Below are 14,873 nucleotides of genomic sequence, written 5' to 3' on the forward strand. Positions count from 1 at the left end.
TCCATAGATATATCCTTAATCTAACAAAACAACCCAGCGCAGTAGTTTTCTTTAAAAAAAAAATTTTAAAAATCACAATTGTTCAAGAAGACACACTACTGATGCCGCTTAAGGTGGTCTTCTACCGTCAAGCATAAATTTTAGGCCTATTTAAACTGCAAAACAACCATTGAAGACAACCTAATGACCACTGAAAATAACCTAACGATTTTTGTATTTACTTTGTACTTGACTTCTTCAAAAATATTATTGAAAAATAACTATCGTTTTTCCTACGTCCTGGAAACGTTCTTGCCAGAGCCCTTGTCGAAATGTCATGTGGCACCTTAACGATCATTTTATCTATCGGAAATAAAACAAAATATGTTTCTGATTAACAAGTGTTCAATTTTTTCACTTTTTCCCGTGCGGGATTTTTATTATTTTGTTGTTGTAGTTTGCATTTTTTTAACACTTCAGAGGCTAAAAAAATGGATCATGTCAACATTTTTGAAAAATGATTGAATTCCATGACTGTCTCTGGTAGGAGTGATGCCCCAATGTTTAAGAAAGTCAACTTTCGGGAAAACGCGTTTAAAGATAAAATGTGATATAAGATTAAAGATAAAATGTGATATAGCTATTGACCAATTTCTCGAAAATCGATTGTTGATAAAGCCACCCCGCTGAGATGAATGCTGTGGCATCCACAAACAAGACGAGGTAAATACCAAGAGGAAACCCCGTTCTTAGCAAACCATGAAGGTGAGAAGAAACAATGGTTCAAGTGTTTCATCTGTGCGCAAGCTTATAACACGCCAAAATGTCCCGAGGAGAAGCTACTGCTAATACCATCCGTTGGCTCAATACTGTGGCCGCTAGTCAGCAATTGATGCTTTTCATTTGATTTCACACATGACTACATTCACTTACGTGTAGAGAAACCCCTTCGTTAAGTTCAACATTGGATAATGTAATTCACTGCACGTATTTATTGGGGTTCACAGTTCCCACGTTCATAACAAATTTCGTGCCAATAGGTGCAGTCGTTTCTTAGAAAAGTACGTGCGACAGACAGATAGTGGACGGATTTCAATAAAGTTTTGTTGAACACAAACTCTTAAAAAAACGGAGCTTCCAAATGGCCATATATTGACTAATAACAGTATAAGATATGCCCAAAGCATTCATTTGTGTCTGCTGAGTGCGGAACTTTAACGGTCATCGATATTTTCTCTATTTTCTGTCTACTTTCTCTAATTGAGATATTAAAAACTATTTTCTTTTTGAGAACCTTCTATATGTGCAACATATTGTAACTACGTTAGCGTCAAATTTCTCAGTTGAATAACTCTTAGCAGTTAATAGGTTCCCAGGGCGAAACGTGGTTTGGTACACAGAATGAAGCATAGAACTTGGGAAATGCCTTCTGAACCATGACCAACCGCTTTACTACCAAGCCCTTTCTTCATCTTCACGTGGTGACCGCTGGGAACACTTTCTTAACGAAAAGCTGCGCCTAGAAACGAACGCTTCCTGCATAATAAGCTGCCAAGCAGTTAGCCGATACCCTATCCCAATATAGGGTTGATGTAACAGCATTGCAGAAGATGCGATGGACAGGGACCGGTTCCCTGCAGAAGAGCCATTAACACCATATATTATAGTGACCATCCAGTAAATCATGTGCTCGGAGTGGGTTTCTTAGTCAGCCAAAAAATTAAACCTGCCGTTATCGGTTTTTAAAACAGAAGCAAACGGCACTCAACGCTTCCGAAGTAAATTTAGAAATATAAGCCTCATGAACATTCACGCCTCTACGGAGAAACCTGCAAAATCGAAGAAGAATACCTCCTACCAGGCAGCAGAACAAACCCTCCAAGCCTGTCCCAGGTATGATATCAAAATCATACTTAGTGGCGAAGCAGAGCCGGAACCAGTATTCCGGCGATACGTTGACTCCCATAGCTAATATAAGGATAAACATTATCATGGACTGCGGATTATTCAGTTAGCAGTACCATACGAAATGGTTGTTGGAAGTTCCTGGTTTGCGCGAAAAGCGATCCACAAACATATACGGGCCTCTCCAGACGGGACCACTTTCAACCAAATTGACCACATGGTAATTGAACGCCGCCACCTCTCAGCCATCACGGCGGCGGAATGCCAGAACATAGAGGGTCAATATAGACTTAGATCACTAGCTCATTGACACAGCACAGCCCTCCGTAACACCTATAAGGGTTACGGAAAAACATGTCGCAATAACCGCAGTAATAGAGATCCTGGAGATGAAGCAGCAACAAATGATCTCCACAATCACCTGAGGAACGTTATTATATATACGGGCATAAACACACTTGGTCCCAGCCGCAAAAGAAGTCGGAACGGCTACAACGGAACGGAAGAATGCTGCATACCGAGTAATATTGCACCCTCAAAGGACGTGGCACATGCGGAGACTTATCATGAACTCCGCCGAGCGGAAAAGCGATTTCATAGACGGAAAAGGGTAGCTTGGGAGAACCAACAGGTCTGTGAAATTGAAAAATACAGGGAGCAACCGCATCAGGCGCTGATGTTTTACCAACAAGTCAGCAGTATGAAGCTTCAACACCACGATGCTCATCCTGCCGAGACAAAGAGGGAAATCTTCTTTTCAATAGAATAGGCATATTGGAGCGATGGGTTGAGTACTTCGATGAACTGCTCAACAACCAACATATTGGCGGGGTGAAGGTCCCGCTAACTGCAAACGACAGATAAATACTGCCACCACCAAGTACAGAAGAAACACTCCATGCAATTCATGCACTTAAAAATCATAAGTCGCCAGCAGCCGATGAAAATGCAGTCGATTTGGTTAAATAAGGAGGTGACCGTTGCTGAATACCATCTATAAGATATTTTCCTCTATTTTGCTAGGCCAGATAGTCCCACACGCCCACAACATCATTGGCCCATACCAAAGAGGCTTTACTCCAGGCAAATTAGCAACAATTCAGATTTTCTCTCTTCGGCAAGCGGTTGACAAACTGCTGGAAAATGGCCATCAGTTGCACCATCTTTTCATCGACTTTAAAGCCGCCTTTGACAGCATAGCCAGGGTAAAACTGTACACGGCCATGGGAGAATTTCATATTCCAACGAAATTGATAACGCTGACTTGGCTGACCGTGACCAATGTGCGAGGCCAGATAAAAGCGGCGTGATTACTGTCGAGACCATTCAATATCAACAACGGTCTAAGGGATGTCCTCTCATGCGTCCTCTTTAAACTGCCCGTGGAGAAAGTGATTCGCGATGCAGATGTGATGCGAGGCACCATCTTCTTCAAGTCAACCAAACTATTGACCTATGCTGAAGATATTGATATTACGGGAAAAACAATCCGAGATATATAGTGTACCTTTATCCAGATCGAGCAGACGGCGCGAGATCTTGGGTTGCACATTAATAAAGACAAGATGAAGTACATGGTGACAACTTCAACACCAAAAAACAAAGAACGACCACCATCGAATATCACTAATCAAACGAAAACAATAAAGATAGGATACTACAACTTTGAGACCGTTGATAATTTCTCCTATCTAGGGTTGAAAATCACAACCGATAACAGCTATGGCGATGAAATCCGCGCACGGTTGTTGGCTGCCAACAGAGCCTATTTTAGTTTACAAAAACTGTTACGCTCGAAACGTCTCACCAAAGGGTCAAAGCTCTTACTTACAAGACTATGATCCTGCCCGTCCTTATGTATTCCTCGGAGACTTGGGTTCTTAGCAAAAGAACTACAAACTCTTGGCCGCGTCCAAGAGAAGAATCCTCGGAAGAAGTTGATAAGTGGATGAAATCCAGCTCAACAGGTTCCTTTGGGCAGGTCACCTAATCCGTGTTGATGAGGAATATCCAGCCCGAAAAGTCTATAAGGGCAATCAATATGGTAGAAAAAGAGGAAGAGGCTCACTTAGCTGCACAGTTGTTGGGGATATCGAATTGGTGGACCCTGGCGCAAAACCGGGGTGTCCGGAGTTCCGGTTGTTGTGCCGTTGTTGATGATGAATATTTAGGCAATGCTTTCCTTTCGTGCATTGCGTAAAGAACAGAAACTGACGAGTTATATTATTGTCAACCAGTATGCAATAAAAAATACTGAAGCTAGTAATGCAATGATAATAATGGCTCATCTCAAAATGTAAGCCACGAGTAGGAAAGAACCTGAAAATACTACTTCGCAATGGTGTCCGAAGGGCGCCATACAAAAAGTGTGAGGCCGTTATAATGTAGGAGGGTGCATCGCAGCCTCTGCAAAATTGCTATTTTCAATATTTTAAAAATTTCTGCAATCTGCCCATAAGTTTCTCATTTATAAAACTAATGCCAACTGGCAAATTTCTAAGATTGTCAACGGTAACCAAAAGATAGACCGTTGTTACCAGCCCGCCGGTTTATAATAAACTGGAGACTCGGGTTAGTAAAGAGATGTCTACTGATTTGCCAAAAGTAGACATCAACGCACAGAATAGAGAGCACTTTAACCATGCTAATGATAAGGATGACACACAACGGCCGAGAATCATCCACCACCTCCGCAAGCACTGTCAATATCTGCAGCAATTTCACCTATTAGCGCTACTTAGGTTGAAAAGGCAATAGAAAGAATAAAATCGGGGAGAGCAGTAGGATCTAACGGCATTGCAGCTGTAAAGTGAAGTGCTGGGACCCAATATTCTGCTTCAATCAATTTCTGAATCGTGTTATTAAGGAGGATAGAACACCATTCGATTCCAATATGGAAAAGGAATAGCAGTCCGCCGGATTGCCAAATTAACGTCCGATTCATTTGTTAGCCAGTAATATCAAGATTTTTATCCGCATCCTTGCAACCCATTTATCACATCGTACAAATTACCGTCGGATTCGTCAAGAAATACTGACGCAATGCACGCTTTGCAGTTACTCATGAGGGAAGACCGTGGGAAGTGTAGCTTTCTCCACATTCCAGGACATAGAGAAGGTATTAAACAATACCACAGAAACTCATCTGGTATGTATTACGACAACATCAATTGTATCTACATTAGTGTAAAATAAGTGTGTGAAGTGTGAAGTGATTCATCGATATTCCGAGTCATTCGGAAATTACAGTGGTAAACAGGCGAAGTGTCATACATTAGGGTAATGTCGACCACAGTAATGAAGCGCGAATTTACCGGTCCCAATGACTTGGCTAAAAGAACAACAATTGAAGCCAAGGAGCCATAGTAGGCTTCGCATGCCTTTTCGTAAGAAACTAACTGTTTCTGTTAATGATCACATTTAAATTTTTGAACGCGTTTCCCTCGAAACTGCATATTGGGTGCCGGCATAGCTCGAAAACTATCCAACGAAATTCTTTGAAATTTTCACAAACTAAGATAATTGCGATTCAGCTGGCTAAAGAAGACCAGAAAAACAAGACACCAAAAATGTATCTTTCTTTTTAAGGTTTTGTGTGAAACAAAACCTTATTAGAATCGATTCGATGTCTGTCTGTCCGTCTGTCTGTCTGTCTTTTTTTTTTTTTTTTTTTTTTTTTTTTGAGGAGGTGGAAATCTTCAAAAGACACTGGTCTGGACACACCAGCGTGTGGGATTTTTACCCACTAAAACCACCCCCGACTCCCCCCCTACCCCGTGGAACCACCTTTAGGTATTACATCACGGGGCGGAGTTAGCTTACTTTAGCTAGGTCTCCTTCCGTCTTCCCGCGGGGTCCGTAACCGCGCCTTCCTCACTTCTTCTGCTTTTCGCAGTTTCTCCTGGATCACTGCGATCATGAAATTGATCGCATCCCAGTCTTCCTGGCAAGCTACCATTCTCCGGACAAAATTTTCCGGTGATAGCACTTCACCTAGAGTTTCCTCTAGGTTCCTCCTTTCTTCCACGAACCTAGGACATTGGAAGAATACGTGCGCTGGGTCCTCCGGGACCCCATCGCAGTTTGGACAATTAGGCGAGGTGTCCAATTTAAACCTGTACATCTGTCTGTCTGTCTGTCTGTCCGTCTGTCTGTCTGTCTGTCTGTCTGTCTGTCACAGCCGATTTATTCGGAAACGACTTGACCGATTGTCACGAAAATTGGTAGGAGTATGTGATCTGCCGTTCCCTTTACATGCAGCAACTGACGCCATTTTGTGTTAAGTTTAAGGGGGGCTCCCCATACATGTGAATGGAGGGTGCAAATTTTTTTTTCACAGAATGTAGCCATGTAGGGTATCAAATGAAAGGTCTCAATTAGTACTTTTCGAAACTGGTTCAATATTTGATATTGGGTGAAACATAGGGGAGTGAGGGCTCAAAATATGACCCCAAAAAAGTGTAACAGGTCTCGTTCTCAGAACCTATCCAACCGAAAAATCTGAAAAAAATCTCAATAGTGCATCTCTACGAAATCTAGGCCTCAAAATATATCCGGTTTCGATATCTTCACAAATAAAGTTAATAATAGTATATTTCCACATTTTAGAAATTTTCCCGGCACCCCTCTTATGTTCGTCCCAGAAGTACAGAATTTGGCATGGGTATAACGACGAATATAATGCACAATTTGGTCAAGTTTGAAGAAAATCTAACTATTATTAACAAAGTTATAGGGGGTAAAACTTTACAATTTTTTGTGAATTTCGTGCACTCTTAAACCTGATGACGTCATCATCACATATCAATTCGTCAATACCACACGAAGTAAGTTCGTATGAATTGGGGGGAAAAGAATTATTTTGTTTTAGTTCTTTAATCATTTGTATATGAATATCAATTATTCCAACGAGACCTGTGTGTATGTAAGTATATAGTATATGCGTGCTAATGAACTTTGCGGGTAGAGCTTAATTCAGATAGATATAAGAAGTAAATCGGAAATATGGGTACGATCAATTTATATACGTGCCTATATGTGTACAGTATAACATGGGGATACCAACTACCACATTACCCAGTTCCTCACGGGACACGGTGGTTGCTACAGGCAGTATCTGCACCGCTTTGGGTTGGATGATTCTCCGAACTGTCCCAGATGCGATGGCATACCGGAGGATCCAGAGCATGTGATGTTTCACTGCCCACGATTTGCGATGGAGAGAAGGAGCTTAAACCAGGTGCTGGGCAGGAGCGGGACCCCGGAGAGCTTGGTTACTGAGATGCTGGAGTCCGAGGAGAAGTGGCTTGCGGTTAGCTCCGCAATCATCCAAATGCAGGAGGAGTTGCTGAAAGAACAAAGAAGGAGGAAAGCTGCAAATAGGAGAAGGATGAGTGCCTAAGAGCAAACCTACCCCGCGAAGTAATACCTCAATGGTGGTCCCGCGGGGCTGGGGCTGGAGAGACCGGGGGTGGTTTTTAGTGGGTGTGAATCCCACACGCGCCCGCTGTTGTTCCGCCGTTCGGGCGGCGGAGCTGTGGCGGACGTGTCTTTCTAAGATTTTCCACACGGAGGCACAAAAAAAAAAAAAAAAAAAAAAAAAAAAAATATGTGTACAGTATTCGAAAATAGGCAGTTTGTTTGTTTAGGGTAAGCGTAACATCTACGGCTGTAATATGTACGTATGTCTCGTAGTTTTGTAGCTGTAGACGGATAGAAAAATGTGCGTTGAAATTTCTTAGATAAGATGAACACAAAACCTTTATACCCGAAGCACGAGCTTCCGGTATTCCGACTTGTTTTCTTTAAGATGAGCAGAACGCCCTCTAGTTTGACACCCAAAAACACTATTTTTGAAGATGGAAGTGTAAGTTGCCCTGTACTTCAATAATGATATATCATATTGTTGCAAATTCTCAAGATATTAGATTAGATCCCTTTGCTCAATTCTTCAAAATATATTTATCATGACGAAAATGGCGAAATTCGAAGTGTGGCGGATATATCAAAACCGTTTCGTGCTTCTGTAGGTGCTCATCAAGGAAGCTTCATCACTCCACTCCTCTTTTTTATATATTACATTATTTTATGCAGATGATATTTTCCTTGTGTCTCCTAATAAAGCTGGTCTGGAGCAACTTGACCAAATTGAAATGATCGTCTCATGCAATACGGTCTGCGTTTGAAACATCTGACCCTAATGGAGAAGGAACTATCACTCTCAGTAGTAGTGACTCCCCCGAACTGAATGTTGCCGGATCAATGCTTTCAATTAATAGCGATCTGCGCCATAAAACTGTTTTCCTCGTCAGCGCAACCTTGTCGAAACGGCGTTCCACAACTGCATAACTATGAGCGCGAAGAGTCATGCGCCCAAACTGCACGAGTTGACCCCCTACTGAACTGGATAAAGGGTAAAACAAAATATGATTCGGTTGTTGGATAATACATTGATTTAAAATAAGTTATTTTCCCACTGGAAAAACATTATCAACTTGCCGTAACTTTGTTGATTACTTGGACCAAACTTGCAAATTTCTTTGTCTCTCGTTAGTTTGAATATCGTGCATAATTTCTAAGAATGGGGTTTGCTACATTTCGAGTCTTTGCTTTTTGACGTTTCAATACTTTTTTTCTAGTTCGAAAGGTTGAAACGGTCTCTGAAGTTAAATTATATTTTCTATCGCCAAACCAGCAGCGTTAGTTAACTGCTTTGAGCACACAAACTATGATTTAACGGGGATCGTCAAACTACATGCCTATGAGGTGACGCATTTGGCTAGAACGGAGAGACAAAGTCGAAACCAACGGATGAACAAACCGTGAACCAAAACCCTAAGAAAGCTAAATAAACAGTTTTATATCAAGTTATCCCCACATTCACTTTCTCAGTAGCTTTTCACTTTTGCCTGTTAAGCAGGGTAGTTAAATTTACTTGAAAACGCGAAATCCATCAAGCCTTTTCTGATTTGGAAAATAAGAATGATGCACTTTCTGTTTCAAAAACCTTCGTGTAAAAATTCCACTTGTTATTAAATCATCATTCTTGACTTGGTTTACAGATGTATCTACGGTCGCCTGTAACTAATTGCACAACTCGACTAGACATACTCAAATTTTACTACTGAAAAGGAACTGTTCCGCCCTCATTCCCTTGCATATTGCAATATTTCATTGTCGCTTTTCACCTGTACCACTTCACATTTCTAGGACAACAATAGGGGAGGAATGGCATTCTTCTACAATACAAAAGATTATTGCATTCGTACAAACCTTTATGAATTGAAATGTAGCAATCGGCGGCAACCGTTTACTTTTGGGGTAGAAGAAACTTCCGGCCGGATGGGCGGGATACCTTGATGTGATACGGTAAATCACCCCTTGTGGATCCGTCGGCCAGTTGGGGGCGGTGAACGTAAAGCCATTATCGGTGCCGGCATCAAGTGGGTCCATCTCGACTGTGACTGTATCGATCCAAGTGCCACCGACACAAAGCTGTGCAAATAATAGAGAAATAAGAGAAAATTCACTTGAGAATACGAAGTAGCAGACAATAGCAAGCAAATTAGAGAAAAGGCTCCTTTTCAAAGAGTCCAGGATGGGTACAGCCTGCCAATTCAGAAATCCCAATCGGGACTCATTTAAATGCTATAGAAAAACGAATAAAAGTCGGGACGGGAATGCCGTGCAAATGTACCCACCTGAAAGGAGTCGACTCCAATAAACCAGTCAGGTGATGGAACAATTCGTGTCATTAGCGAGACTAGGCTGTGATTACCGTCCACAAAGAATTTCGCCTCGTTTCGTCCACCTCCCAGGGGGATTGCCGGGATGCTGAAGCTATCGAAAATGCTAGTATCAGCAGGTGATGTTGCTCCAGATGTCACCGTTGATGATGAGTCTGGAGATGATGATGATGTTAATGACGGTGATAACGATGCTGGTGTTGATGACAATGTTTGCGATTGAGACATGAGCCTTGATTGCGTCTCGAGAGCGTCCGTCGCTCCTGTCTCAGCAAAAAGCTTCACACCTTCCGACGCACGTTGACCAATATGGAATAGTGCAAAGGATGAATCGTGTGATCTCCCTGAAATTGTTTTAAAAAAGATTCATTACTTTTCCAAAGATCTTATTGGCGATTAAAAGAATATTGTTATTTAGTAGTATCTAAATGGAAATGAAGAAAATCATTTGAAAATATTGACATGACTTGCAGTAACGTGCAGTGGCTCAAAAAAAAGGACACTTATTTCAGCATAGCTGCCGGCAGCTAGACCGACTACACTCTTTTTCTTCGAAAATTGAAACTTCTTTTTACTCTATAAAAAGCTTATGCAATTACAGGTTTGTGTTGACCTAGGTTAAAATAAAACGCTAGTTTGATAAAATATGCATACAATGGATTTTCATATGAATTGCAAGTGATCAATTATTGGGATTTTATAGAATTAAATTTAAGGTGAATGTACCGACGATAGGTAAACTCCACGTTAGAATGATGATCCTGTAGCGCATGAAAATTGAATACGTAATATCTAGTTCCAATAATTCTTCTTCCGTCCTCTCTGGAAAAAGAATTCTTTCTGCATTCTATAACAAACTAAACTATTACGTTCATTGCAAAAATGTATCTATTCCTCAAAGTCAAATCGACAAAATCTTCAATCAGAATCCAAATTCAAACCTTTGAGAACCCACATCACATACAAATCTTGCCCAAAAATGAGGTGTCTCCCACAACCGCGAAATAAAAAATTTCTATCTTTGTGCTGAAAAAGAAAATCGAAAAGATTTAGATCCCAGAAATGGACTAGCAAGAAATAGGGAACAAAAAATTCTAAAAGCCATTGAATAGAAAACGCGTCCTCAATAGAAAGCCAGTATATACCTATAAGAAAATACGAATGAACAAAGAAGACCGTGAAAGGGTCTAGAAAGAACGTTAGGATCTACGGCGACTACGACGACAACAGAAGGAATCTATTAATGCAAACAGGACAACGGAGATGGCAAACAACTAGGCTTGTAAAATTATGGAGAGAGAAATGGACTTGAATCTTGGAATTTCCGACTTTAAGAAAAAAGCTTTAAGGATGAGCTGCTATGAAAAAAGGATTTAGAAAGAAGCCATTCGAATTTGATTTTGGGTCACGGTTAAAATAAACTTCTTTTTCTGCTTCTTTATCAAGCGAAAAAGTTTTAATGGAAAGATATTTTTATAAAGGACTTTAGCGAACAGAATGGGTGTTTAATTATTCGCCGGCGTTTTTGGCACTTCTTTGATCTATCTTGGTACAAGGCAAATGACATTAATTCAATAGGATGAAGAAAGAACTTTGCAGACTTATGTGGGTAGAAATTGATACCAAATCCTAACGTCCGGCCGGGGGTAAGAAAATTACCAGGATATTCAACCCGCTACACTGAATAAATTATACTTAAGTTATTGAAAAATAAAATCAATTTTGTACGCGTATTGTGGATTTCAAGATCGTCCCAATATTGCGCGTAGGAATATCTTTCAAGACCTTTGTCACCTTGTTTCTCCACGACTATTGTAGATGACGGTGATCTTCTCCACAAATACGTAAAACGAATTTATTTGCTAAAAATTTTATATCGCCAAATTAAAGAAACTAAAGGACCGGAATATCAGCCCCATAAATAAGTTTGAATACCCCAAGCTGGACAGGTATAATGGTGTTGTGTTCATTTTATGGAACGCATTCTCAATCCACGTTTTTTTCGTACTTCAAGGTCAAGGAATTAACCGATGTAAATTTTCCGGTCACTATCAATGCCAAAGACGGCGGAAAATGAAAGCCAGGAAAGTATGCAGAGAATAGAGCCCTGACTCGGAGGAGCTACCCTTCACACAGCTTGGAGCAAAAATAATTGAATTGTCCGAATTTATCAAGGACAAGCACATCGTGTACCAAGCTATCAAAAACTTGGTGAGAACCATTAGAGCCCTCTATAAAAGGTCGCAGAGAGAAGAAAGGCCACACAAGCAAAAGCTGAAATCGGGCATCTAATCAATGTTACCGGTAACCCAGGTGATAAATAATCGTAATGCCATCGATTTCCCACCAATTGGAAGACTGAGACGGAAAGATAGGAAAAAGGTACACTAGTAGTCCCAAAGAACGGAACTAAAAATACGGTAGTGGGGAAGCCTGTGTTCCAATTGCTAGCGCCTTAAACCGAAGCGAAACCTAAGGGAAGCGAAAATGGCGTATGGACCAAGGTCATTCACAAAAAGGTGAAGGAAAAGCGAAGATTGCAATTCGCCGTATGGGCGTGGAGATACTAAAAAACATAAAAGATCTAGGCGGAAATGTCAGCAATATTTGAAAGACCCATAAAGACGATCTTGCGTTTGATTTGAAAAAATCCGGCAGGGGCAAAACTGACGGCTTTCATAACCAATTTAAGAACTCGCTTGGGGAGGATGTCCCAGTACGGGTCCAAAAACATTAGATTTATATAGAGTACAAGGATTGCGACGAAGTAACATCCAGAAGTGAAATTTGCACTGCGACTACCAACGGGAGCAGCGCAAAAGCTATTGGCGACAGGAAAAGTTCGAGTCGAATCGTCTGCCATCTGCCCGAATTTAGGTTTATTCAAATAAACCTCGATCATTTATTTGAGCAGGCCACACACGGGTGTAAGATGGAGGTTGTCACCGTAAGCGAACCATACAGGAACCGTCACGATATGGGCTTGCAGTTGCTATACAATGCACCATAAGTCAGTCGGCCAGTGGGTTTATGTGAATAAAAATGCGCTGCGTGCACGCGTACGGCCCCTAAGCGCCACTCGTTTTCACATTGTCTGAATTGGAAGGCATGTTGGTCAACTTTGTTCACGACGGAAGGGGACGAGAACCCAAGGTGATTACCGGGGATTTTAATTCGTGCGCGCTGAAATGAGGAAGTGGAGAGAATAACCCAAAGGATCGAAGTCTATTAGAGGCTTTTGCGCAGGTAGATATAGTTCTGGCAAACGAAGGTAACCTAAGTACCTTCCAGAAACGAGGGTCTGTTTCAACGGTAGATCTGATTTTTGTTAGTAGCGACAATTTCGCCAGTAACCATAATTACGTCCAGGGAAGTTTAACGTGTAACATGTCTTCTTAAGACAACGATTGCTACACCTACCCAATCTGTACTGAACTAAGGAGTACAGCATCCGCATTAGAACTCAGCTCCACGTTTGAGGCCCGAAGGTGTCCTTATTCTTTTGAACGTAACCATATTCTCCATGAGGGGTTACTAGGAGCACCAAAGCCTATATAAGCCTTGGGGCATTCGCCTATTGCATCACGGCCAGCAAACCAAAGTAAGAACAGCGTTTTTCGGTTCCATCACGTAGAAATTCCCTTCATTTTTTTTCAAAATCATTTTTTTTTAAAACAAATGTTGAACAGAAATAATATAGATCGAGAAAAATGAATGAAAAAATAATCTTATAATCTAACAAGAAAAAATGGAATAAACATTATGGCTACTTTGGGCACTCAAAGTTTTTTACTAATAAGCAACAAACTATAATTAATATAACAAAATACATTACATTGAAAAATAATATGCAAGTTATCAAGAAATGGCCAAAAACCCGACAAAGTTAGTTTTGTCTTGTTGACAAACAAAAAAATTAGAAGAAATTCCCTAACCAAATTCTGCACTTTACATCTTAAAAAAGCTAGTTCTGAAATTTAAATTTATTCTTAAGGCTAGTACAAAAATATATACAATTTATTTATCTTAAAGCCAATAAAATGAATGATATATTCATTTAAAATATTTTTATATTTTAATTTTTTTTTCCTTTTTTGATATACAACATAAGAAAATATATAATTCATAACGACCGGAGATGAAAGTAACACCCGTATAAGATTTATATTATTTACATAGCCCCACCAAGAAACAAATGGCAGAACTGAGCACGGCCACGGCTAACCGGCATCCCACAGCAACCAGTACCAGGATTTAATTTTCATCCCGCTTAATATCAATTGCTCTCGCTCTGGAGAACGATTCGAGAGGAATGAAGCCTGTTGTGAGAGTTTTCTCGAAATACCCATCATTTAGGTAGAACAGCTGCGGAACAGATCGCACTATATGATTCCGAATCAATCTGACGATGACTGTGTCGACTCTCGGCACAGTAGCAGCTGCATACATCACCTCATTAGTTACATAATGCTCATAGTTTGACGAAGCAGTCCTGTTAAGCCACGCGCAAACACGCCGACATTTCCTTTCAAAGATCCTAATTTTCTTCATTTGGCTAGCACATAAATTAAATCAGATAGGACACCCGTAAGTGAACACCGGTATAACCAAAGTAAGATAGCAAATAATCTTAACCTTTCGGCAAAGATCTGGAGCATAAAAGAGTCTTCGAAGAGACATGAATGCCTTGCGAGCGCTTTCTAGCGCGACTTTAGCGTGTTCGCTAAATTGGAGACGCTCGTCAAGACGCACACCCAGGTATCTAATGCACTTTTTATGAGGAATGCGGTATCCTCGTTCGCGACAATGTGGAAATCTCTCCAATTCCTTTTCAAGTTCTTACTGGCGTACGCCAAGGAATTTCGAAACAGAATCGTTTCACCCTTTTGCGCATTGATTTTCATCCGCTAACTGTTCGTCAAGAACTTAATTCTGAAGTTCAACTTGTGTGCGGTATAGGCTATCAGATCGTCAGCAAGGGCAACCAATGACCTTTTAGTAGATTTATTAAACTCGAAAGAGTTGAGTAATTCGCCGACAAATACTGCGAAAAGTGTAAGCGCAGTCACTGTCCCTTGTTGTAGGACATGAAATTCTCTACTAGTAGTGAGATTTCCGTCCGTAATGACAAAGTACTTGCCTTACAGCATACTACACATCATCGCTACGAGGCGGCTGGGAAACTCATTCTTCAGGTGCCTGAAAATCAGTCCATCCAACCAGACGATATCAAAGGCCTTCTCC

The 14,873-nt window shown here is 40.8% G+C and overlaps 1 protein-coding gene across 2 annotated transcripts in view; it reads right to left on the reverse strand.

The window, feature by feature from the left end:
• The window catches only part of LOC119655540 (spondin-1), a 186,856-nt gene that overhangs the window by 47,055 nt on the left and 124,928 nt on the right, over window positions 1-14,873 (reverse strand). For both annotated transcript variants that reach the window (XM_038061456.1, XM_038061455.1), the window contains 2 exons: window positions 9,585-9,973; window positions 9,157-9,378 (listed from right to left, as the gene is read on the reverse strand). In XM_038061456.1, coding sequence (XP_037917384.1) covers window positions 9,157-9,378; window positions 9,585-9,973 — 611 coding nt within the window. The remainder of the gene's footprint in view (window positions 1-9,156; window positions 9,379-9,584; window positions 9,974-14,873) is intronic.

Source organism: Hermetia illucens, chromosome 4 (assembly GCF_905115235.1).
Source record: "Hermetia illucens chromosome 4, iHerIll2.2.curated.20191125, whole genome shotgun sequence".
Taxonomy (NCBI): Eukaryota; Metazoa; Arthropoda; class Insecta; order Diptera; family Stratiomyidae; genus Hermetia; species Hermetia illucens.